The sequence below is a fragment of the Anabrus simplex genome, chromosome 8 (assembly GCF_040414725.1).
Source record: "Anabrus simplex isolate iqAnaSimp1 chromosome 8, ASM4041472v1, whole genome shotgun sequence".
Classification (NCBI taxonomy): Eukaryota; Metazoa; Arthropoda; class Insecta; order Orthoptera; family Tettigoniidae; genus Anabrus; species Anabrus simplex.
In genome coordinates this window covers 243,229,114-243,255,609 of record NC_090272.1, presented here as the reverse complement: position 1 = coordinate 243,255,609, position 26,496 = coordinate 243,229,114, and the positions used below count along the sequence as shown (strand labels likewise).

At 39.2% G+C, this 26,496-nt stretch overlaps 2 protein-coding genes across 4 annotated transcripts in view; one reads left to right on the top strand and one right to left on the bottom strand.

Moving 5' to 3' along the window:
• Positions 1-11,976: 11,976 nt before the first annotated feature.
• LOC136879052 (glutathione S-transferase) overlaps positions 11,977-26,496 on the bottom strand; it is a 72,634-nt gene continuing 58,114 nt past the window's right edge. For all 3 annotated transcript variants that reach the window (XM_068228938.1, XM_068228937.1, XM_067152790.1), the window contains exon 5: positions 11,977-12,398. In XM_068228938.1, the coding sequence (XP_068085039.1) occupies positions 12,231-12,398 (168 nt within the window). In that variant the 3' untranslated portion in view covers positions 11,977-12,230. The remainder of the gene's footprint in view (positions 12,399-26,496) is intronic.
• On the top strand, positions 22,102-23,040 carry LOC137501861 (uncharacterized). The gene has a single exon (XM_068228968.1). The coding sequence runs from the start codon at positions 22,102-22,104 to the stop codon at positions 23,038-23,040; it is 939 nt and encodes a 312-aa protein (XP_068085069.1).

Sequence of the window (26,496 nt, the reverse complement as noted above, 5' to 3'; positions counted from 1 at the left end):
ATATACTATTCGTCTATCTCTAAAATCTAGACCAACACTAGTCATACTCTTCATTAACATATTCCACTTCACATTATCAAAAGCTTTTTCTAAATCGACGAATGCAATAAACAAAGGTTTTCTTACCTCTAGCATTTTGTCTATAACCTGTCGTAATGTTAGAATAGCTTCCCGTGTGCCTCTATTTCGTCTGAATCCAAACTGATCTTCAGCCAAGTGTGGTTCAATTTTATTGCTTATTCGGTTACATATTATTCTTGTCAATATTTTTGACATGTGCAACAAAAGACTCAAGGTGCGATGTTCTTAACATTTTAGAGTTCCAAGTTTATTTGGTAGAGGGATTATGAGAGATGTTTTAAAATCTTCTGGAATTTCTCCGGTTTCATATATTTCCGTGATCAGTTTAAAAATATAGCCGTGTGTTTCATCATCCAGTCTCTGTATCATTTCTCCAGTTAGTTCATCGCATCCTGGCGCTTTATTAGGTTTCACTTCTTTCACAGCCTTAAGGTATTCTTCTACTGTTAAAGAGGGTCCCAGTTGATCACTTGTAATGTTGTCTTCATTTTCAAGGTCGTTTATGTCAGTAGGATCTTCATATAATGTTTCTATATATCGCTTCCATCTTTTTCCCACTTCTTTACTCTCAGACAACAGTTTCCCATTTTAACTTAATATGCTGTTACTACGGCCAGTGACTGTTCTGAATTGTTTCTTAATCAATTCATAAGCAGTTTCCATGTTTCCTTTCTCCATTCTTTCTTCTACTTCTTTACATTGTCTCATTATATATGGTGTTTATAATAAAATACACACTATGTCATAAATAGAATACATGTTTAAATAAAACAGCACAACACTACGAATGAAGCACGAACGTAAGTACTCGTACTTCACACAGGATGACGCACGGAAGACGAAACATTCTGATCCTCCGACAACTTCACTAGCATATTCTGCTATGTGGAAAGTACGCGGGTGACGTCACGGTTGTCATGGCAACCGCCAAGGCCAAGCGCTAGGAGGGAGCACTTGGGAGGTAGAGGCAGCTGCAGAATCTCTCGTCTTCACTCAGTCTCCGTACTGTGGCCGACAGCCGGCGCTTTCGTGAGTTCCCCTGGTTCTCATCAGGTGATGACGTGCTCCAAACGCCGTACAATAAAACATTTTCTTTCCGTAAAACCAACAAATGTCATAAGAAAAATAAATTTAAGTAATTCATTATGGTAAAAATAAGTGGTGAAGTGGCACTTCACCTACTTCACCTGAAAAGCCGCCCCTGGAGTACATGTGTCATATCGATAACCCATTTCGATTATTCATTTCCATTTTATCTTTTTATGCCGATTCTAGGCTTGTAGTTTTGTACCCGTGTTGGCTTCTCACTATATTATTTCTTTTTATTGCCAACTCGTTTAATTTATTTGTTGCCATCGTTTTTCGCAATGTTTTGACCACAGTCATTAATTTTGTTCGGTCTTTGATTAACGAGCTCGTTTACCTTTTCTTAAACTTCCTGGAGCTCTCGGGACATATATTACCTTTGCTTATTCCTTGATACGGGGGCGGACAACGAAGGTGGAGATTGTTAAAAAAGAGAAAATGATAAGATATATGCTGGTGGATGGAATTATATGTTTTCGAAGAATAACATATCCCCAGGAAAGTGTGACCTTCATGGCTCTGTTTTGCAATTACTAAGAAATTGTCTTTGAACAAAAAAGAAAGGTTTTACCCCTCAGTGCGATTGCGTTGAATAATTTCTAATTACGATGTGGAAACATGTTGGGATGTTAGTTTGTGAATGGCCAGGATACTATCCAAACGCCGGCGATAGTACTACGTATGTATTTGCTTCAGTCAATATTATTGTTTTAATTTAATTCACCTTCTTTTAATTTGATTCGCCTTGATTGAATAAACCTTGTTGTTTGACCATTCGCATTTCATTCAAGTAGCATTTGGACTCTTTATAAACACTAAGATAAAAGCCCGATTTCCAGCTCGGGGCCTTAGTTTGTCGGCCTTTCCCAGTCATGGTCCATGGTTTTGTACCCACGTATTATATTCCGCCGATATTATTGTTTTTATTGTTTATCGGGCAGTTTCCGTGCGGTTGGGGTCTGGTTCAGTTTTCACGGGAAAATGACGAATTTTCCCCTGTAAAATTGAACGTATAGTATCGAGATTTTGAACTCGTGTACCGGTAATTAATGTTTGATGCCAATTTCGCGGTTTAACTTGCCTGCCTCTCATCCGGAGGGCCCGGGTTCAATTTCCGGTCAAGTCAGGCATTTTTACCTGGATATAAGGGCTGGTTCCAGGTCCACTCAGCCTACGTGATTACCTTTATGTGAGGAGCTATCTAATGGTGCGATGGCGTCCCCGGTCTAGAGAGCCAGGAATAACGGCCGAGATGATTCGTCACACTGAGCATGCGTCACCTCGTAATCTGCAGGCCTTCGGATTGAGTAGCGATCGCTTGGCAGGCAAAGGCCCACTGGGGCTGTAGTTTGGTTTGGGAGTGTTTGTAAGATTATAATTATACATATTTCATTTTTGAGATGTTTAGCCGAATTGTTGATGATTTTAATTCATTCCCAGATTTTCCGTTTTCCCGTGTTGTATGTTTTATTTTCGTCGTCCCTCCAAAAACGGAGAATCAAGGTTCCACTGCATTAGCCATTAAGAACACATAATAAAATGCTTATTATGAGCCAAATTTGAATGGGACAATATTGATATGAAATAGCTGTTAAACATCAAAAGTTTGACTGGTTATGAAATCATGTCATCCCATAAAAGTTTTCTTACTTGTTGGTAGAAATCTGATCCCTTTAGCACTCTGTTTGTAATTTCCTTTCTGACCAAATTATCACTGGACATTACACTCCCAAGGTAAGGAAAACTATCCTCACACTTTAGCTGGTGATCTCCTAGGTTTACACTTGCTGGACGCCCTTCTCTCTTGACTGCCAATACCACGGTCTTGGTCTCGCTGATGTTGAGGTTATATTCCTGGAACTGGGATTTCCATACGTTGAGTCTGGTCTGTACTTCTTCTGTTTCACCCCAAATCATATCATCAGCAAAGGCCACTGCATTCAGTTCACCTAACATTTCCTTGACGTTCTTCATTATATTGTCCATAACAGTGATGAATAGTAGTGGGAACAGTGCACTTCCTTGCTCAACTCCACTCTTGGTCTCAAATAGTGATGGGCAACGCTCTTGCTCGAGACTAATCCTCCTGTATTGCAAACTATGCGACGTACCAGTAACTACGACTGTAAACTTGATAGTGTATCATTGGCAGTTATTGCGCGGAATAACGTTCTCATATTATGAAAACGTGTGAGCCAATACATTTTGTCAAAAGCCTGGAAAAGTACTGCATGTTCAACTATGAACCCCTTAATACCATTAACTAAAGGGGAAACAGAATGTCAGTATCTTAAACTGTTCACGACTTATTTGGGGTGGACATTTTAGCTGAATAATCCTGCATAATTTGTGAATAACTGTAGACAGGATGTACACCAACTTGGATACTAGAGGCGTGCATTATTCGAACTTGAGACGGGGAAGATGTACTCTGCTACATATGCAAGCCCCATTGCACATGAGTGGAACTTGTAATATAAAATACCCGACTTTGCTCCAATTCTTTCAGCAGAGGTGATGGGCAACGCTCTCGAGACCGATCCTCGTGCGCTGCGAGCTGTGCGACGTCCCAGTTACTACGAGTGTAAGCTTAATAGATTATCAGCAGCAGTTCTCATGTAGAAACGTGTGTAACGATAAATTTTGTCAAAAGTCTAGGAAATCACTGCATGTTGAGAAATGAGCTCCTTAGTAGCATTAACGAATGTGAAGACAGAATGCCAGTATATTAAACTGTTTACGAGTTATTTCAGGTGGACTTCTTAGCTGAATAACTCGGATAATTTGTTAATAACTGTTATTAGGATGAAAACCTACCTGGATGCTTCGCAATCGTTGTCGACATGGTAGCTTTCTGTGATTCAGACCGGGACGGGGGTGTTCTGTGACTATTCTTCTTCATTTATATTATGTGTTTTTAAGTGTCAGATCATCCCAGAAGTATTTCTGCCGACGTATTTTACTTCTTTTGAATAAACAACACAGCGAGCTGTGCTATGTGGCATCTCTTCAAAATAATCGACATCCACGACTTACGTTGCATTTCGGACAGCCTTCAAGTTGTCGCGAACAACTAGATACAACTACACATTGCACTGTCATATACCGAAGCACCTAATTATTATTATTAACAAATACATCGCAAATAGGAAATATCCCGGTGGCAATGGTCACTAACACTATAATAATAACCAGCATACTGATGTGGGCAAGTTTTATTTTGTTAACAGGACCATAAGGGATTGGAATAAATTACCTGCAGCAGTCTTTGATAGATTCTCTTCCGGTATCAAATCGTTTAAGAAAATGATTAGTGCTAGTATAAAGTAAAAGCTGTAAATGACGGACACTGAATTGGTGATTTTCTGCTGGATTAAAGAGTGTTAAACCAGTAGTATTTCTTCTAATATTTTCTCACTATGGAACTGCTTGTTGTACTCGTGTTATTGTAGTTGTTGGGTAGTTATGTTTTAACTTTAACTTGTAGTGTTTAGCTAGTAATAAGTTCCACCTATAGTATTGTAAGCGGTAGTGTTAAGCACTGGAAATACTGAATTTATGTATGATGCTGGATTTAGAATACTAAACTAGTAGTATTTCTTGTAATATTTCCTTCCCATGGAATTGCTTGTTGTACTCTTGTTGTTGCTGGGTAATTATGCTAACTGTACATATGACGTGAATACTCTATAACATTGTAAGGAATTATTTCCTTCGTCACCAAAATATCGGTAAATACAAGCAGTGGTCATAATATGATATTGAATGTGGGATCTGATAACGATGTACAGTACACCTACCTGTCGAAAGAATTGGAGCAGACTCAATCATTTTAGACTACACATTCCACTCATCCGCAATGGTGGTTGCATAGACAGTAGGACTCATCTTGCCTCGTTTCGAGTTCGAATAATGCACGCCTCTAGTATCCAGGTAGGTGTACCTACAGTAGCCGTCAGTTTCTGTACCTAGCCTATTCATTCGTGTACTTACAATACCATTGTAGTCCGACTCGTTGGCTGAATTGTCAGCGTACTGGCCTTCGGTTCAGAGGGTCCCGGGTTCGATTCCCGAGCGGGTCGGGGATTTTAACCTTCATTGGTTAATTCCAATGGCTCGGGGTCTGGGTTTTTGTGCTGTCCCCAACACCCCTGCAACTCACACACCACACGTAACACTATCCTCCACCACAATTACCTACGCACGGCAGATGCCGCCCACCCTCATCGGAGGGTCTGCCTTACAAGGGCTGCACTCGGCTACAAATAGCCACACGATATTAAATTATTAATACCACTGTATACAATGCCAGAATGCATAACCTTTATAATGATGTTATACTGCATCAAAATAGACCTCGCTAGAAACGAACGCGCTAGTCACTTGTTGACACGTATTTACGGAATGGAGAAGGTGCGTGGTTTGCTATTCGCATACTCGGCGAAAACAACATTCAGCTCCGCCTACCTGCAGGCCTACGACACGCTTCTCGCCACACAATGAGGGGACAACGCTCTCGAGATCTCTTGAAATTTCTCGCGAGAAAGTGTCTGCGCTAGTCTTACGAAATATTGTCTCAGACTGCCCATCACTAGTCAACGGGGTAGCGTCTTGTGATGCAGACCGGGCCGTAGGTGTTCTGTGACGATTCCTCTTCATTGATATAATGAGTTTGTAGTGCCGGATCATCCCAGAAGTATTTCTGCCGACGTATTTTACTTCTCTTGAACAAGCAACACAGTGGGCTGTGCTATGTGACATCTCTTCAAAATAACAGACATCCAGCACTTACGTTGCGTTTCGGACATCGTCTTCAAAGTTGTCGCGTACAACTAGACACAATTTCACATTGCACAGTAATATATCGAAGTACCTAATTTTGACGCGAATATTCTATAACATTGTAAAGAATTATTTCCTTCGTCACCAAAATATCGGTAAACATAAGCAGTAGTACTATGTTATTGCATGTGGGGTCTGATAACGATGCACACCTACCTGTCGAAAGAATTGGAGCAAACTCAAGCATTTTAGACTACACATTCCACTCATGCGTAATGGTGGTTGTATATGCAGCAGGGCGCATCCAATGCACGCCTCTAGTATCCAGTTACGTGTACCTACAGTGGCCGTCAAGTTCTCTACTTAAACCACTCATTCGTGTACCTACCAGTGCATACAATGCCAGAATACTGCGTCAAGATAGACCTCGGTCGAAATGAACGCCCTAGTCGCTTGTTGATACGTATTTACGAAATGGAGAAGGATCGTGGTTGGCTATTCGCATACTCGGCAAAAACAACATTCAGCTCCGACTACCTGTAGGCCTCCGATACGCTGCTCGCCGCACAAGGCGGGGACAACGCTCTCGAGAACTCTCGAGTCCTCGTCTCAGACTGCCCATCACTAATCTCAAACCATGATGATCGACCTTCCCCAATTTGTACACAGAATAGTAGTCTGGACAACATCTGAATTTTCCTTACCAGTCCTTCAGGCACTCCCAGATCTTATATCTTATAACACTATCAAAGGCCTTTTCTATATCCAGGAATACAATGACCAGGTTCATTTCTTTCTCCCAATACTTTTCCACCAGCATGCAGGTGCTAAAAATTAGATCCGTTGTTGATCTGTTATTTTGAATCCATATTGCTCCTCTAACTGTGGTTCAATGATGGATCTGAAACTCCTATGATCTTCTATAGAATTTTTAGCCCATGACACAGCAGGGTTATTCCTCCATAGTTGGTGGGTTTCAGTCTGCTGCCTTTCTTAAATAGGGGAATTACAACACCCTTGCTCCAATCTGCAGGTATTTTGTTGTCCGTCCATACAGCATTTAGTACTCTGTCTGTATACCCTGGATGCCTGCTGCCTTTATCATGTCCGCATTCACTTCATCTGCACCCGAAGATTTTTCCTTCAGATATAGATTTTAAGGCTGTCTCAGTTTCTGTCCAGGTGATGGGAGGTTCTTCATTGCAGGCTGGGATTTCCAGTTCTGTATTTTGTTCTTGAACTGGTCTATTCAAGGCTAGGGGGTTTTACGTCGCACCGACACAGATAGGTCTTATGGCGACGATGGGATAGGAAAGGCCTAGGAGTTGGAAGGAAGCGGCCGTGGCCTTAATTAAGGTACAGCCCCAGCATTTGCCTGGTGTGAAAATGGAAAACCACGGAAAACCATCTTCAGGGCTGCCGATAGTGGGATTCGAACCTACTATCTCCCGGATGCAAGCTCACAGCCGCGCGCCTCTACGCGCACGGCGGTCTATTCAATAGGTGGTTGAAATGGTTCATCAGGACTTCTCTAGTGTCACTTTCTGTCTTAATTAGTTACCCCTGTGGGGGGGGGGCGGTAGAATAACACCCACGGTATCCCCTGCCTGTCGTAAGAGGCAACTAAAAGGGGCCCCAGGGGCTCTGAACTTTGGAGCGTGGGTTGGCGACCGCGGGGCCCTTAGCTGAGTCCTGGCATTGCTTCCAGTTACTTGTGCAAGGCTCCTCACTTTCACTTATCCTATCCGACCTCCCTTGGTCAACTCTTGTTCTTTTCCGACCCCGACGCTATTAGGTTTGCGAGGGCTAGGGAGTCTTTCATTTTCATGCCCTTCGTGGCCCTCATCTTCCTTTGGCCGATATCTTCATTTTTCGAAGTGTCGGATCCCTTCTATTTTCCCTCTGATTAGTGTTATATAGAGGATGGTTGCCAAGTTGTACTTCCTCTTAAAACAATAATCACCAGCACCATCTTAATTAGTTTTCCATTTCCATCTTCAAGTGCCTTTATGGTATTCATTAGTTTCCTTTTACCTCTGATAACACTATACAGTAGTTTCTTATTGCCTCTGCTGTCTTCCTCCAGTTTCTTGAGTGAATGTATTCCATGCCTTGGTTTTTTCTTCTGTAACTAATCTTTTAACATTCAGTTTCTTGTTTCGGTATAACTGTTCGAGATTTCTGATTTTTGCCTCGTCTCTAGGGAGATCCAATTTATTTCTCTCCCGATCCCTTTCTTTCTGCAAGAGATTTCTTTCCCTGATTGCTGCTCTCACTCTTTCATTCCACCACGGTGTTTCCTTCTCCCTTGTTTTCATACTTATCTTTCCACAAACTTCAGTTGCTTCCTTAACCAATGTGTCAGTCTGGTCCATTCTGCCTCTCTATTTTTCCTTTCATCTCTTGGTAACAGATTTTAGCTGGTTCTGATACTCAGTTCTCTGATCTGTTTTCTGGAGTTCCCATACTTTGATTTTTGGCATTTTCATGTTCTGTACTTTTGACACATAGAAGTTTCTCATGTCCGCTACTAATAAACGGTGGTCACTGTCGATGCTCTTGCTGGGTATTACTCTGACATCTGTTATCATTCTGCTCCTTTCTTCATCTGAGATGACATAATCAATTAGTCTTTTGTAGTCCATCCCAACTGTATCGTGTTATCTTATGGCTCTGTCCCTTCTTGAACCAACTATTTTTCACTGCCAACCCATTCCTCATAGAGAAGTCAAGGAGATGTTCACCTTCCATATTTTATCCACCAAATCCAAGAGGTGCCACTACGTTCTCGTATCCTGGTCTATCCATCCCAATCTGTGCATTCAGCTCTCCTATAATGATTACTCTTTACTAATAACCTTTTCCAAATCAAGAAACTGGTTCTTATCCTCTTGACAACATCCAGTTTGAGGTGCATACACCTGTAAAAAAGTTAGTTTGCCTTTCTCTATATGCACAGTCACCTTTATTATTCTCTCATTAACATACTGAATGTCAGCAACTCCTCCTAGTTCTTTACTCATGATGAATTCAACACCAATCCTCATCTCTGTCATTTCCATGCCAATACAGTGTATACCGTTTTCTTAATTTTTTCATTCCTTTCCCTCTCCATTGGGTTTGACGCAGCCCCAGGATCATTCATTTCCTCCTTTCCATAAGGTCCACTAGTTCTTCATATTTTCCTGTGAAACCGAGTAAGTTGATGGTCCTAATCCGTGTTAATCTCCTCCGCGATTTTTGCAAATTTTGCAGGACCCTGTCTATCATCAGGCCATAAACCATCCTCCCTGATATGAGTCTGCTCATGCTGGCATCTTAATTGTTAAGTGCGTTCTGAATCTCTTGTGTGTTTTGAAAGCAACTACAAATAACCTCTTTTACTGGCTTGTTAGGCCTAAAGTAATTGAGAATTTTCTTTCGGGGTTTATTCCCTTAGCCTTTGAGGATCTCTCCCCATCCCACAAGGTAGTGGGTTCCATCTGTACAACCCCAGAGGAATGGGTTGCCTCCTCCGCCAGCTCCACTGTACCGAATCATTCTTCGATTTTGCTGCCGTTGAGGTCTTCACTCGTTGCCCTGAGCTGGGACCCTTTACCAGATGTTACACACCGGGTCAGTGTGCTCTAGGACTCACATAGCCCTTTCAGACCGTGTACGCACAATTCTGCGGATTCGTATTTTATTTATGTCCGAGCTTATTTGAAGTTTTCTTGATGCTTGACCAGACTGCAGTGCTTGTGCGGGACACATAGCATGTACTTCAGCTGTTTTTATTTAATACTTGACCACCAGGGGGCAGGAAGAAGAGTTTTAAAATACAGTTCATTAGCAAGATGGCAGGAAGCAGTAATGCCTAAAGTATTTATTTATTGCATTCATATTAATCTAGAAGCTTTACTGAATATCAGAATATAATCAATGAAGTGTGCAAATTGTGAACTTACATCGTACGTAATACCATGAGGTTTTGAATGTTGATACGCACATATGTGCAGGCTAGGTTTCCTTGCAGGCAATGCATGCAGGAGTGTTCGGTGCTGTCACAAAAAGGACTGAATGCAAAAATCGTACTCTACATGAGAAATGTAATGTATAAGATTGTACTGAGTTGAATTTTTTTATTTTTTGCAAGTAGTGAACGAAGTCCTCACACGCACAATTGTGTGGGTTCTGTTTTTCAGCCGATAGTTCTTATTTTGTAAAATAAACTGTAAAAACATCTATTTGAGAGCATTTTTGTAAGTTTTTGACGTTTTGACACCTCCAGATTTCTTTCAGGTCTGACGACAAGTTGCTGCTGCCAAAAGGGCAGTAAAAGCAAAACTCTTCCTCAATGTAGAAAATGTAATGTTTACTTGTGTTTGAACAAAGATTTAATTGTTTTAAATTATTCCCCACTGTAAAATGGAACATTTGATCATGTACATATGTATATTCACATGCACTGAGGTTATTTTTATTTTTTGTAAATAGTGAATTAAGTCCTGACACGTACAACTGTGCGGGTGCTTTTTTTTTCAGATGTTAATTTTTATTTTGTAGAATAAACTAAAAATATATGTATTTAAGAGCATTTTAGTCAGTTTTTGACGTACAAACAAAAATTCACACCGCCAGTTTTCTTTCAGGTCTGAAAGGGATAGGCAGGGGTGCCGATAAAGGCAGGGTACCTGTGTTGTTTATTCAAAAGTAAAATACGTCAGCAGAAATACTTCTGCGATGACCTGGTACTTAAAGGGAAGGGGAATCATCGCAGAGTACACATCAGAAGCTACTCTGTCAACAATAATTGCGAGATATTCTGTCTACAGTTATTCAGCCAAGATGTCCACCTCAAATAAGTTGTGATCAGTTTAAAATAATGACATTCTGTTTTCGTTAATGGCATTAAGGGGTTCGTAGTTCAACATGCAGTACTTTTACAGGATTTTGACAAAATTTATCGGCACACGTTTCCACATAAGAACTTCATTTCACGCAATAACTGCTTTTGATATAGTATCAATCTTACACTCTTAGTTACCAGGACACAGTACAAGAGAATTGGTCTCGTGATCTGTGACGTATTATAATGCAGCCATTTCTTGCACCTGCATGTCTTTTGAAGGAACCAAATTGACCAAGTCTCTTTTATGGAATTGTTCTCATGTAAGTTCTGTATCAGCCAAAAAACATGTTGGAGGATCGAGCAAGTTGGTCATGCAGTTAGAGTCACGCAGCTGTGAGCTTGTATTCAGAAAACATGGTTCGAAGCCCAGTGTTGGTGGCCCTGACAATGGTTTTCACACCAGGCAAATACTGGGGCTGTACTCTAATTAAGGCCACGACTGCTTCCTTCTCACTCCAAGCCCTTTCCTATCTCATCATCATCAGCATAAGAGCTATCTATACCAATGTAAAGCAAATTGTTGAAGACCTGTTGGGGAACATCCATACTTTCAAGTACTTGTCATAATTTATGCCAATTCATATAATAACTTCGTGTGCTTATTTCTAGCCGAGTGGAGCCCTTGTAAGGCAGACCCTCCGATGAGGGTGGGCGGCATCTGACATGTGTAGGTAACTGCGTGTTATTGTGGTGGAGGATAGTGTTATGTGTGGTGTGCAAGTTGCCGGGATGTTGGGGACAGCACAAACACCCAGCTCCCGGGCCACTGGAATTAACCAATGAAGGTTAAAATCCCCGACCCAGCCGGGAATCGAACCCAGAACCCTCTGAACCGAAGGCCAGTACGCTGACCATTCAGCCAACGAGTCTGATGCCAATTTATATAATCAAAGGCTTTAGCATTATCCACAAAACACACGTAAGTTAACAATGAATTCATATATGTTTTTTTTTTTAAAATAGTGATTACTGAACACTTGCTCAAGGATTTCCTAGCTTAGTATACTAGTCTGTTGCATGGACATATTGCATACTACCAAGTTTCATAAAAGCATGGAACAGGAACAAACCTCAATGGTACAAAGGATTGTTCCTTTAATAAATATCAAGGAAACTATCAATATGAAACGAATATGAAAGCCCTGAAAATTATTTATTTATACTATAATGTGAAAATACAAAATATGATACATTTTCAGAGAGAAAATAGCATAGCACAGGATATTCCCCAAAAATTATCATTTTACTTACATATCGCATATTTTGGAATAAGCAGAAAGGGTAATATTTATTTAGTCTTTAACAGTAAATATATATATTTTTAATAAAAATATGCTGGCCAATATCTTTTAATACTCGGGAAATAATGCCAGCTTCACAAATCAACATCTCAAAATTCTGATTGAGGCCGTTTCTCCACCCAAGCCTTGATGGATGGTATAGCAAGTACCTTCTCCTTAAGAGCTTGAAGACCGGGGCAATTCTCAAGCAAATCCTTACCAACCATAGCATTCAGGTAGTCAAGCACTGCGACAAAATATAAGTCTGCCCATGTGAGCTGCAACAGAAAAACTGCTATTAAGCCAATTATCTTCACATTTACTGATAATGCAGAGAAATAAATAATGGAGGATAGTAAAATTTTGACACTTGAGACAATCTTTTAGATTAACTTTTATGACTAAAAATAACGCCTTACAAGAACTATAATTTAAAAATAGTGTTAATAAAAATAAAATTACAAGTATAATAGGGAGACCATTACATGCTCATTAAGACCCCTTGAATAGCTTTTAAAAATTATTGTAATATGAGAAATAATAATAGCTACAACTAGGGGAACAACAGCGATAAAGTACCTGAAGGGGAAGGAGAAGCAGTGTGTCATCGACCTGACCCAGGTGGAAGTTGTGATGTAATGGAGGGTCAGCACACTGGCAACCGGTTGGATTCGAAAGAGCAACAGTTTTTGACATGCCTGGCATTGTGCGGTGGAGTGGAGACGAAGCAGGACTTCATTTTGATAAGTTCCAAATTTTAAAATCCTAGATGTATGGACAGAAATAAACAAGTATTTCCAAATATTGAGCAGACTTGATAGAATCTGATGACTTTCTTTTAAGAATGAAACGTCATTCTTCGTCTAATAGGGTCTTTTTACAGGTATGCTGTTGTGTGTTCGACGGACTGAAAAGGTTTTTTTATATGTATATATAGGTAATAATTTTCATACTAGGCCCGCATTGGTTGGTATGACTTTATAAGAATAAGAGTTTTTATTCCATCTCATCAACACATTTATTATAACTTTCCTTTTTCTACCGCTTTTCCCACACCTGTGGGGTTGTGGGTGTGAACTGTGTCGCACATGTGGATTTGGCCCTATTTTACAGCAGGATGCCCTTACTGACGCAAAGCCTATATAGAGGGATGCAATAACTATTGCGCGTTTCTGTGGTGGTTGGTAGTGTAGTGTGTTGTCTGAATATGAAGAGGAAAGTGTTGGAACAAACGCCTGGTGTCCGGGCCAGAAGAATTAATCAGATGCAATTAAAATCCCCGACCCGGCCAGGAATCGAACCTGGGACCCTCTGAACCGAAGTCCTCAATGCTGACCATTCAGCCAATAAGTCGGACAATTTGATACATCTGTCATTAATTCATTAAAAAAATGTTGGACTGTCTTTTTTTATGATAAAATGTATGAAAATTTCCCCAATGTATTTCCGATTGCAATCAGAAATTACTTGTACTTATTAGGTTTGTTTTGTATTTGAGAATTTTTCACCTGCTGCCTGCCAGACCTTTACCTTCGATTTCTTAGGGCCTGATTTTTTACAAGTGATCATGGGTTTCCAATCTCAATATAGTGATTGAAGTACAGATTTTATGGTAGGCTAGTAATTCGAACACTTCAACTTTATGTTACTTTACTGCATTTATGGTCTTTCACTTAAAATCAGACATCTTTATACCGGGCGAGTTGGCCATGCGCGTAGAGGCACGCGGCTGTGAGCTTGCATCCGGGAGATAGTAGGTTCGAATCCCACTATCGGCAGCCCTGAAAATGGTTTTCCGTGGTTTCCCATTTTTACACCAGGCAAATGCTGGGGCTGTACCTTAATTAAGGCCACGGCCGCTTCCAACTCCTAGTCCTTTCCTATCCCATCGTCGCCATAAGACCTATCTGTGTCGGTGCGACGTAAAGCCCCTAGCAAAAAAAAAAAGACGACATCTTTATCAGTCATTCAACACAAATCACAATTTTTGGCTATTATATATTTTTAAGAGACCTGAATCTCAAAATTCTTGCAGGTGGTGATTTTATACTTGCAACAAATTTGAAGAGAAATTAGGACTACCACGGTATAAATGCTCAAAAATTTCAGATGCAAGTGAAAACTCAATTAACCGATCATAGGATTAAGAAATATAAGACCCTAAGTCACTGTGATGGATATTCATATGGCAGCCCACAACGAACTGGTGATAATTGTACCAGCTGGAATACTTTTCTTCTATTGAATGATATTTAAACTTTTCCATCCCATGTGAGAGTTAACTCAGATGCCAACATGTCTCCCACTGTCCCAAACACGAATTAATAGACTGATTTCAAGCAATATGCTCTCCTGCACTTCAGAGTTCAGTTGTTAATCACATGGACGATTCATAAATCACCTTATTGTATTTTGACGATAATCGTGTTTTTCTTTCATAGCTGTCTTCTAAGATAGTGTGCAGATGTATGAAAAAAGCACGTAAAGAAGATTATGTTTTAGAAATTTTAGGGAATGATGATGAGCCTGACTTATGAGTATAGTAAAGAGAAGTAAAACAAGCTGTTGTCGTTCCATGACTATTCAGTAGCTTTGTGAATTCAAGGGGTAGTGACGTGCCTACCCAAATGCCAACCTTTCCTTCATGCGGTGAACTAACCCGTTTCCACAGACAAGGCTCTGGTGACCAAGTCATGGTGGGATAACCGTTACATCGAGTACAGAGGAAATTCTGTTCTACAGCCAAGCCATGGGCTAGAGATGGAATCCCATCAATGGTCTTACTTCCTTCAGGATAACAACCCGTCAGAAGGACATTTGGTTGCTTTCAAGTTTTTCAAGAGAAAGAAAAACTGGACGTATTATAAAGATGAAAAACTTGGCAAAGAAAAGGACAGAGATAAGAAGAAAATATTTTTAGATGTGTTAGATGACAAGCTCGATGACATTCTCGCAAAAAAAAAAAAAAAAAAAAAACAACAACATTGACATTATAATCGCGCCAATTTCAGGAACAAAAAGAAAGCTTCAGGGATCAAAAGAGACTGTAAATTATTTACAATTTTACAGTGGGGTTGACAGATATACTAGAGCACAGGTAGGTGTACTTCTCATGGTACACAAAAGATCAACAACTGATAGCTATACTTTTTGGAATGAAAGGATAATCCAATTAAGACAAACTATCCAGGGGTTATCTTACAGTTATACGGGTAAACGCTCCAGTGCACGGCAATTCAACAGAAAGTGATGGGTTCTATAATGATCTGCAAAAGATAGTCAATAAAATTAACAAATAAGATAGGCTACTATTACTGTGAGACCTCAATGCTAGAGTTGTTAATGAGAAAATTCAGAATAACATTGGAATTCATGGAGAAACAACCCATAATAACAATGGAACAAAATTAATAGGTTTCACTGTCTTCAGTCAGTTAAAGATCATAAACACAATGTTTCCACACAAGGACAGTCGCAAGTACACGTACTCTGCACGAAATCAGAAATCAATTATTGATTATATAATTCGTAATCTATTAGTAGCACCTATTCGTCTGAGGCCTAGATGGTACAAAAGAAACAAACATCACCAGAAATTAAAACTTCTTACAAGGTTAACCTATCAAGAGACCCTAGTATAAAATGGCTGTACCAGAACAGACTTAATAATCTTACAAAGACGACACCAGTTATTGACGTGGAAATGGCTTTTAGTGTCGGGAGTGTCCGAGGGCATGTTTGGCTCGCCAGGTGCAGGTCTTTTGATTTGACACCCGTAGGTGACCTGCGCGCCGTGATGTGTATGAAATGATGAAGATGACATACACCCTGCCCCCGTGCCAGTGAAATTAACCAATGAGTGAAATTCCTGACCCTGCCAGGAATCGAACCCGGGACCCCTGTGACCAAAGGCCAGTATGCTAACCTTTAGACATGGAGCTGGACTAAATGGCAGAGAAAAAAGGGTTTAGGAATCTGGGATGAACAAAGTGAAAAAGTTATTTCAGACAAAAGAAACGCTTATAAAATTTTTTGTCAACTAGTAAATTAGGAGATAAAATAGAGTATCACCGCAAGAAAGCGATATCAAAAGGGAAGTGCAGAAAAAGCACAGAAAGAGTTGGGAAAACTTTGTTTCACACCTGGGGACTGATATAGCAATACCACAACCACAGACCTTATAAAATACTCAAGAAACTGAATGATGATGGAAAAGAAGACATACACATTACAGTATAACCTTGATCATTCAAAATCCCGCCTTATTCGAAGCAGCTCGTCCCTGGAAACATGAGGTACGGTTTTGCATGTTATTTAAACAGTTTAATTTGAAATACGGATAATTCGTCATTCGAAGAACAGTGTCGGTCCCCATTACCGAAATTCATACTTTTAATTCAAAACTGCCTCAACATTTTAAAAAGTTAGTATTTTTCAGAGTAATTTAAATTCAAAATTAATCCGGGTCATGATAGAATGCGTCTTCCGGAACCTGCTGGGGTAGTTCTCCGTACTTTCACTCACTTAACAGTGTGCTTCATATTTGCTAAGTTCGAGTAAAATCATAATTCTTTTGTATTAAGCGTTTTCAGGAACGCCACTATCACGTAGCAGGCAGTGTGCGGAGAAGTAGAATCCGCGAACACTGGCGATGCCGACAGTTGGCAAAAAAGTGTGCATATAATCCGTTCATATGCACCGAACACAATTGTAAATGCCAATAAAACTGCTTTTAAAAAAAATGCAGAACCCAGAGTGCCAGCCGGGAAATCGAACAAGGGTGGGGGTCATTGTACTGTGTTGCAACACACATGGAGGCAAGAGACTTTCTTTCCTAGTCATAGCAAAGTTCGATAAGCTACGAGGCTTTAACGGCTTCGGGCACTTCCCGTGCTAGTACAAGGCACTAAAGCGCAAACAGTACAGTAAACAAAAAAAATAAAGCATTTGCACAACGGAGCAGGCATAATTTGTCCTCGTCTTTGAATTGTGTGTGTTTCCATTGTGCAAGGTTATGTTTGCCAGTAATTTATCCAAGTGCATTATGTAAATGCACACTGTTGGATACTTTTTGGAAATAGCCTTTTCCATGGCATTTGAAAAGTTTAAACTGTGAATCAAGGTGATCGCATGCATTAATGGGTCTTAGGGCCAAATTCATAGTCAGCACTTATACATAAGTGAAACCCTTAAGTAATAAGGGATCACTTATAATAAGTATTCACTTATATGAGTTAACATTTCATTAATATTATATATTTTTAAATATTGTTAACATTTCATAGTCAGCATAGTCACTCACTGATACAGTACGACTCGAGATGTGGCAATGCTGTATATTATGCCCATGCTTCCTGAATCATGTAGTTGTGGCTAGCGAATAGTGGGATGATCTATTGTGTTTGGTTTATCAAAGGACAATGCACTACCGCGCACAACATTTTTAAGGTTAAAACATCTATATTGTATTTGCTTATCAGAATGGATAACAAAACAGTGAGCTGAGACAGCACCTGCAAGAACTTGTGTCGAAATACGTGCACATAATATAGAATAAGTAGACCGACGAACTTTCTCATCAGAATATCAATGACATGGGAAAAACTTGTGGACAATGCAAACTACAAAAATGCCCAGTCTAATTATCTTCTTAATATAATGTGTTTATAGTTATCCAGGTATTCAAACCTATACAAATATTCATCCAAATGTAGAATATCTAGCCTTACAACGCTTTTAATGATTTGACAAAATATATCTATAGCAGCTACTTTACAATAAGCCTAATTACTTCCCCAATAAAATGTAAATAGTATGTTTTGATGTGCGATGCCATAATTTCAGAAACTTCTGGTATAATCCAGCAAACAATTGGTTCTACCATCTGCTAGTAAAGTGGCTGGCAGCTGCCCGGGAGGTACACTACCTGGGGGTGTAAAGCAGCTGGTACTTTGCGTTGCGTCCAACCACCCCCGCGCAAGCGCTGGGTAGCTACCAGGAGCTAGACACCGATATACGGAGTTGGCTAGACTGATTTTCAGTGACTTCTCGCTTTCAAGTGTGGTGCTATCTATCGTCAGATGGATGAAGCTCATTTCGATTGTCTTATTTTCGTGTGCTTGCATCTGTTGATTATCTTCATAAAGCCTAATAAGGGGAGTCTTAAGAGTTATGGACAACGATTTATGTCAAGCTTTCGTGATTTTAATCTATGAGCTTCAAAATCAATACCTAATTGGGATTAAAATCTCGAGATTACATTTTCTTATGCCAGTTATAACCTGGCATGTAAGGCAGCGTTTTTAGAAAGTATTCTCGTAGTAGATTGGTCAAGTCGCTCGCTACGTAATAGAAGGTACGCAGGTTTTCATCGTCTTTCTAATTTACATTTAAAAAAAATATTTTCGTTCCTTGCCGTTGTTCTTAACTCCTTTTCACGCGCTTCCATATACGCATATACACCCAACATCTTCCTTACGGACTTATTGACTTTGAGCACTATCTGCAGGCTTCTGTGAATTGATTATCTCCACGATGCTCTATTTGCAACTAGCTCTGTGACCTCGTTTAGTTCCACACGCTTCCATTTATTTATAATTTGGAAGGTGCCGTACTGTTAAAGAACTAATCGGGGTAAATATTCATCATAGGAAGAGGAATTCAGGAATGGAATAGTTTCCAATTTCATCGAAATCATTTACAAGAAGACTGTGTAAACAACTGATGAGGAATCTGCTACCTGGGCGACAGTCCTATACGGTATGCTATATTAATCGTAACATCACTTTCTATAAGTAGCACACATATAAAGCATTTTTTAGTAGACATAATATTGTGATTAAACATTTCAATGAAATATATTATTAACAAAAGAATGTATGAATAGAGGCATACAGATGAATACAACGCTAATAATGAAAAAAAAAAAGATTTGTCATAATGAAGACTCGAACCTGCAAACCTCGTATGAACTGCGTGCGTTAGCCATTACGCTACGAAGTAGCTTGGGGTAATATGGATACATAGAAATAAGTTATACCTGGTGTTTGAAAACTGAAAGACTAAAATATTAAATCTCATTTGAAATTATTTCCGAATAGGTTTCGATTTTATATGCTTTTAGAGTTTCTTTGCGAAAGCTTGACGTATAAATTGTGTTCCGTACGCTATCAAAGCGAGAGGCTGGTGTGACCGTTGCAACTCTAGGAAGCATTAATGTTCAAAATCCTGCAATGCAATATCGATCACTGTTACAGTATAATGCTTTTTTCAGTATACTAATCTAATTTGAGTTGTATGTCACCAGAAATACGACTAAGAAAGTTCAGCTCTCAAAACTTGCCCGACAGGTAGTCTTATCGGGTACTCGAAGTGGCCGATAAATTACGCGCCGGGTAACGATGATTTATGCTGCCGATAGCGATACCTGGGAGTGGTCGAACGGAAACATCGTTTTACGCGGAGGGCAAGTTACGCGCTACTTTACCAGTAGGTGGTAGAACCGGCCCTAACCAGATATAATTAGCACAAACCAACAATAAAATAAATGGTAGTAGTGCAACATGTTCATTTTACTTATAACTCAGTATAGTTCTTTACTATTCCATAGGCCTACAGACTTGATAACTTATCAACTTGTAACACGTTTCCAATTAATTAAGCAAAATACCGGTAATGATGATAATAATAATAATAATAATAATAATAATAATAATAATAATAATAATAATAATAATAATAATAATAATAACAACAACAACAACAATAATAACAACAACCTGAAATTAAAAGGTGGCATAAAATCTCAAAACAAAATCTCATTAATAGTGAGATAGTGAGTCACTCTCTCAAAGGAACAAGAATATTCATAACCCTCACTTTACTAAAACGAAACCTTCTTTAAACTGTTGGTCACATTACATTTCACAGGATTTTCCATCTCTACCATGGGGGTGAAGGTGAGATACGACAAAACTACAACAGGCCGTACTTCAGGGCCATACCACTCGGAAGCGCTGCAAGGGGTAGAGTCGCATCTTGATTGGCTGGCTTGCTTCGAGAAGAAGAGGCCTATGCTCGTAATCACAGCCATAAATTGGAAAATGGCGACTCAGTTCTGTACTGTTTAATACTGTTTAACTCTGTATGGTTATGGAAAGAAGGTGTGACGAATAAGGAACCGGTTAAAGCGTTTAGATACGGTATGCTTAATGTCAAGGTGTTGCTGTATGTTTGAGTCCTGTAGTTTTGCAATTTCATTGGAAGCTACATGCAATCAGAACATAAACATTGTTATTTTCTGCCCAATGATGCTAAGTACAGCGAAGGTAAGTTATGGAAATATAATTATAAATAGTGTATTAAATTATACTTTTTCATTCCTTCCATTTCTTTCTTTTCAGTACTTAAACTTTGTTTTCAAACGTCATGTTCTTTATTTCAGAGAGGTACCGGTAACACCGCGAAGCTAAAGTACTCCTGCAAGTTTCCAGCATGTACAAGTGGTTATTATGTCGATATGACTGGCAACCTCAAAATCAAGAACAAGCATTTTTATACATTTCTTAAGGAAACAAAGGACGTTCTGAAGCAGTGGAAGCATGTTTGTCATGTGAGTGATAGCGTAAATTGTTCCAGTTTTTTTGTATGTGAAGATCATTTCCTTGAGAAGGACTTTGTTAACCACACTAGGCACTGATTAAATTATGATGTTCCCAAACACCTGGAACTTATCCCCTATAAATCCTGTAATTTAGAGATACCCATGTCAAGTACCGGTAATAGTATTTCACGAAATAGAAATGAAATTTCAGTAATTTCACAAGCAGGATTTGTGTTCTGTAATCCAGATCTTTCAGTGCTAAGTGATGTTGAAGGGACTGAAACTGGAGAAAAAACACAATCTGATATGGATTTTTTGTCTTCACCCATAACAGACACAGAAGTGTGGTGTTTTAGGGTCAGGTGTAAAAATATCTGATTTGACACCTAAGAAGTCAAGAATATACACTATTCATAGAAACACAATTGCAAAGTTAGCAAAGTTGAGAAAGGTGTTAAAAAGTTAAAGACAGGAAATAAAAGTGCTGAAAGATTTGTATGAAGCCAAGAAATTCCAATATATTGAGGAAAATCTAAATGAGGTCAGCAAATCATTTATCAATGCTCAGTTATGGAACGCTAACAAAGCTCCATCTGCTATAGGGTGGAATATTGAGGATAAAGTTATGGCACTTTCAATTTATAAACATGGGCCTCGCTTATATAGATATTTGGCTACTCACTTTTATCTTCCCTCTGTCAGGCTTTTGAAGTTTTTACTATCTCGAATACCTTTCGACACTGGTATTAATCCATCCATAGTTGAAGTGCTCAAAGTAGAGGTTTCTAAAATGTCTGATAATGACAAATACTGTGCCCTCCTATTTGATGAAATGTCACTAGAAAAGGGGTTATATTATGAGGCTAATAAACAACGCATATGTGGGTATGAAGATCTTGGTCATTTAGGAAGGTCATCTTCTCGAGCAAATCATGCTTTAGTTTTCATGTTAAGAGGTATTCACAGAACTTGGAAACAAATAACTGCCTATTATTTCACCACAAATTCAGTAAGTAGTGTAGCCTTACAACAGCTGATTGTGTTTATTATAACTAAATTACAGGAAGTTGGGTTGAAAGTTGTTTGCACAGTTTGTGACCAAGGTTCAACAAATCAGAGAGCATTGAGAAATCTTTGTCAAGCTAATTTAGATAGACCCAGCCCATTCCATTTTCTTGTGAATAGTGAACCAGTTGTTCCCCATCTTCTAAAAAAATACCAGAAATGTTTTAATAGAAAATAAGATTCAGGTTAATGATCATAAGGAGGTAAAATTTGAATACATTGAGAGGGTATTCAATAAAGACCAAGAGAAAAGATTTAAAACTTTGCCCAAACTGAGAAAACAACATTTCAACTTCCAGGATAGTTATGCAAAAATGAAAGTTAAAGTTGCTGCTACACAGTTAAGCCATACTGTGGCAGCTGTAATTGAAACATATGTAGCTACTAAAGTGTTGCCCTCAGAAGCTATATACACAGCAGAATTTGTAGAAACAATTGACAACCTTCTGGATTCCTTGAACAGTTGTAACCAGAATGCCCATGAAAGTAAGCTGTATAGATGTGCCCTTTCAGGAAATTCTCCACACATTGAATTTTGGAACAACTTTCTGAAAGAGATAGGTACCTGGAAGATAACAGACCTGAAAACTGGTAGAGATAAGACATGCATGTTTAGCTTTATTGATGGGTGGCAGATCACTGTAAGAGCTGTTATATTTTTGTGTAATAGGTTGAAGAAAGTAGGATTCAAATATCTTAATTTGAAAGCTCTCAATCAGGACCCCTTGGAGAATGCATTTTGTTGCATTCGACAGCACAGCATTTCCAACACAAATCCTACATGTTTTCAGTTTATAGCAGCTCTAAAAACCTGTATCGTAAATAATATGGCTTTGCCCTTCAAGACTATGAGTAACTGCGAGAGTGATGATTGTTTTCCGCTTAGCAATTTATGCCAGTTTTTGAAGAGTGCTGATGATGACAATTCAGGAGTAAGCAGCACTGGCTATGTTGATTGTGAAGGTATAAATTACTGTCTAAGTCAGACCAGTGAATCCCACTCTGAACTGTTGGAAGACAATCAAGCTGTGACATATGTAGCAGGATATATTTTGAAAGTTTTAAATGTAAATAATGAGTGTGATGTGTGTAAGGGAAATCTGTATTCACCTAACTTGACTGAAAGCCATTTATTTACATCTTTCAAAGAAAACAGTTCATCAACTAACTTGCAGTATGCCAGTGAACTGAAAGATTTTCTGCTTCAGATTCATGACCAACAAATATGGTCATACAGGAGCATTAGAAGATAGTTTTAAAGGTGTATTCTCTACGCCAGACTATTCCTTTTGTAGAAAAAATTGTCTCGAAAATGTAATTTTGCAGGTGGCTATACCATTTCTCATTTACAAGTATGTAAGAGATTGTAAACATTTGGTCAAGAGGAAGTATTCAGCTGGACATGACAAAAGTTAAAAAAAATTCAAATCCCAGTAAACCATGCAAACCATGTTCTTTTTGCTATAATTTATTATCAAGTTAGCTATATATAGGCCTAGGTAGTTTTGAGACTTGTGTAGTTGTATAGGCTGTATGATTGCTTGTCCTTTTTGCTGCCACTAAAATATTTTCTTCATTGGTCAATTGGGTTTGTTTTGCCATATGCTGGCCCAGGTAATTCAGTTTTAAGACTTGTGTGGTTGTATTTTTTGTATAGACTGAATTGCTTGTCCTTTTTTGCTGGCAAAAAGATATTTTCTTCATTAGGCATTGGGGTTTGCTTTGCTGTATGTTGGCCTAGTTAATTTAGTTTTAAGAGTTGTATAGTTGTAAGCGTTTTTTGTATAGACTGTACTAGTACTTGTCCTTTTTGCTGGCACCAAGATATTTTCTTCCTTGGTCAATTGGGTTTGCTTCGCCATATGTTGGCCTAGGTAATTTCGTTTTAAGAGTTGTGTGGTTGCAAGTACAGTATTATATGTGTATAGCGTATTGTATACTGCTTGCCCTTCATTGATTAGGTTACATATTGTCATATGTAGGCTCAGGTATTTTAAGACTTGAGTGGTTTATATTATCTGTATACAGTAGAACCTCGATAATTCGAAATCGGTTAATTCAAAATCCCACCTAATTCAAAGAAGCTCTCGTTCCCGGAAACATGAGATACAGTTTTGCATGTTATTTAAATTAATTCGAAATACGGATAATTCGTAATTAGAAGTACAATGTTGGCCCTATTACCGAAATTCAGACTTTTAATTCGAAACTGCCTTTACATTTTAAAACAATAGTATGTTACAGAGTAATTTTAACTCGAAATTTATCCGCTCCGCGTCATAATAGAACGCGCGTTCCGAAACGCGGAGGGGTACCTTTCCGCACTTACACTCACTTCGGTGGGTCTACAGTGCGCTTCATGATTGCTTTGAATGAAATCGGAATTATTTTGTATTCAACCTTTAAAGGAACGCCGTAATATCACGCAACAGGCAGTGTGCGGAAAAACAGAACACTGGCGATGCCGACAGTTGGCGAAAAAAAGTGGCTCATATAATACATTCGTAGGCAACGAACAATATTGTCATTGCCGGTGAAACTTCATTGCCTTATTTTAATGCGAGCCCAAACGGTCTTGTGGTTTTAAAGGAGAAAGTGCCAGCCGGAGAATCGTACAAGGGTAGGGGTGAAGGTCATAGTAGTGGGTTGCAAAGCACATGGAAGCGAGAAACTTTATCCCCTCATCATACGAAAGTTCGATAAGCTACAATGTTTCAAGGGCATCGGGCACTTTCCATGCCAGTACAAAGTATCTAAAAATGCAAACAGTACAGAACTCCAAAAAATAATGCATTTGCACAGGGGAACCGGCATAATTTATCCTCGTATTTGAATTGTGTGATTTTTTTTTCTTTCGTTGCGTGAGGTTATGTTTGTCAGTGATTTATCCAAGTGCTTTATTTAAACATTGTAGATGCACCTTGTTTGATACATTTCGGAATGTTTTTTTTCATGGCATCTGAAAGGTTTAAACTGTGAATCGAGATGATTACATGTAGTCTATTAATGGGTCTTAGAATACTTTGTGACGCGGCAAGTATTTACATTTCTGAAGTACGAGAGAAGTGCCATGGCGGGAAAAAGTACAAGGATAGAGTCATAGCAAAATTCTATTTTAACGGCATTGGGTACTTTCTGTGTAAATACAAGGCACCTAAAATGCATACAGTACCTAGTAATCCAATTAATAAAGCACTTGCACATGGGAGCCAGCATAGATTTCTTTGAATCGCGCTCTTTTTTTTTCTTTCCTTCTTTCTTTCTTTCTTTATTTCTTTCGTTGCGTGATGTTATGTTTGCCAGTGAGATACCCGAGTGCATTATTTGAATACTGTAAATGTACATTCTTGGATACATTTTGGAAATAGTTCTTTTTTCATGGCATTTGAAAGGTATAAACTGTGAATGAAGGTTAATTGCATGCAGTAACGGGCCTTAGAAAATTTTGTAACGCGGCAAGGGTTGGTGCTTCTGAACTGCGAATTGGCGGTTAATTCGAAATCACGTAATTCGAAGTCCGATTTTTGAGTCCCAACGACTTTGAATTAACGAGGTTTTACTGTATATATTTATGGTTCATGGTGTGGGTTCCTGTAGTCACGTCCTAGTTCGTGAACCATGTGCAACGGTTGAGTGACCTAGCAAGTGGTCCTGAGAGTTGGGATACCAGTTGCTATGGAGGAGTGGGCATCTCGGACATATTCTGAGTAGTGGCTCTCCTTGCGCTCAGGCGGCTAGGACTATAAAATCCAGCGGTAGTCCCATAACCCTTTAGAGGGAAGTATTTTCACTCACTGGGACTATGTGTTAGTAAGGTTAGGTTAACACCCTTCTTTACATAATTTTATCTAGGATAATGAAAGTGAAGTCCATCTGCAGACGGTTAAGGGTAGAAAAACTAGAACGAACAAATTAGACAGGAGTATATGGATAAGATTTGTGAAAATTTCCAGGGATTAGACAGCCAACAGGTTCAGGACGAAGAAAGAGGATGGATGGGTGGTATACCAGGTACGTAATGGTAGAAACAGCAAAGGAATGTATAGGAACAACTATATGAAAATCAGATCGATCCAATCCAGGACTTTATTCAGAACAAGGAGAGAAGACTAAGTTAGGACTGAACTTTATGTACGATCAGCTTTTCGTTGTGAGGTCATGTAAGACTAATGGATGAGTGGTGATGGTAGGTGTTATTGTTTTAAGAGGGAGTACAACTAGGCAACCACCCTCTATCCACACTAATCAGAGAGAAGAAATGGAAGGATCTGACACTTCGAAAAATAAAGGTTCGTGTCAAAGAAGGAAAAGGGCCGCAAAGGGTGGGAAAATGAGAGACACTCTAAACCTCCATATGCAATACCGTCAGCTGGAAAAGAACAAGAGTTGATAAAGGGAGGTCGGATAGCACGGACAGTGAGGAGCCTGGCACAAGTAAGTGGAAGCAATACTAGGACTCAGCTAAGGGTCCTGTGGTTGCCAACCCACGCTCCCAATTTCACAGCCCCTCTTACAACAGACAAGGGATATCATGGTGTTGTTCCATTGCCCCCAACCATAGGAGGAACTAATGGATGAGGATGATTCCTAGGAGAATGATGGACTTTGTCATGGAGGGTAAGAGAGGTAGGGTGACACCAAGACAATGATGGTTGGACAGAGTTTTAAGGGATTTAAAGATCAGCTCCCTTTGTGGGTCGGGTGATAGA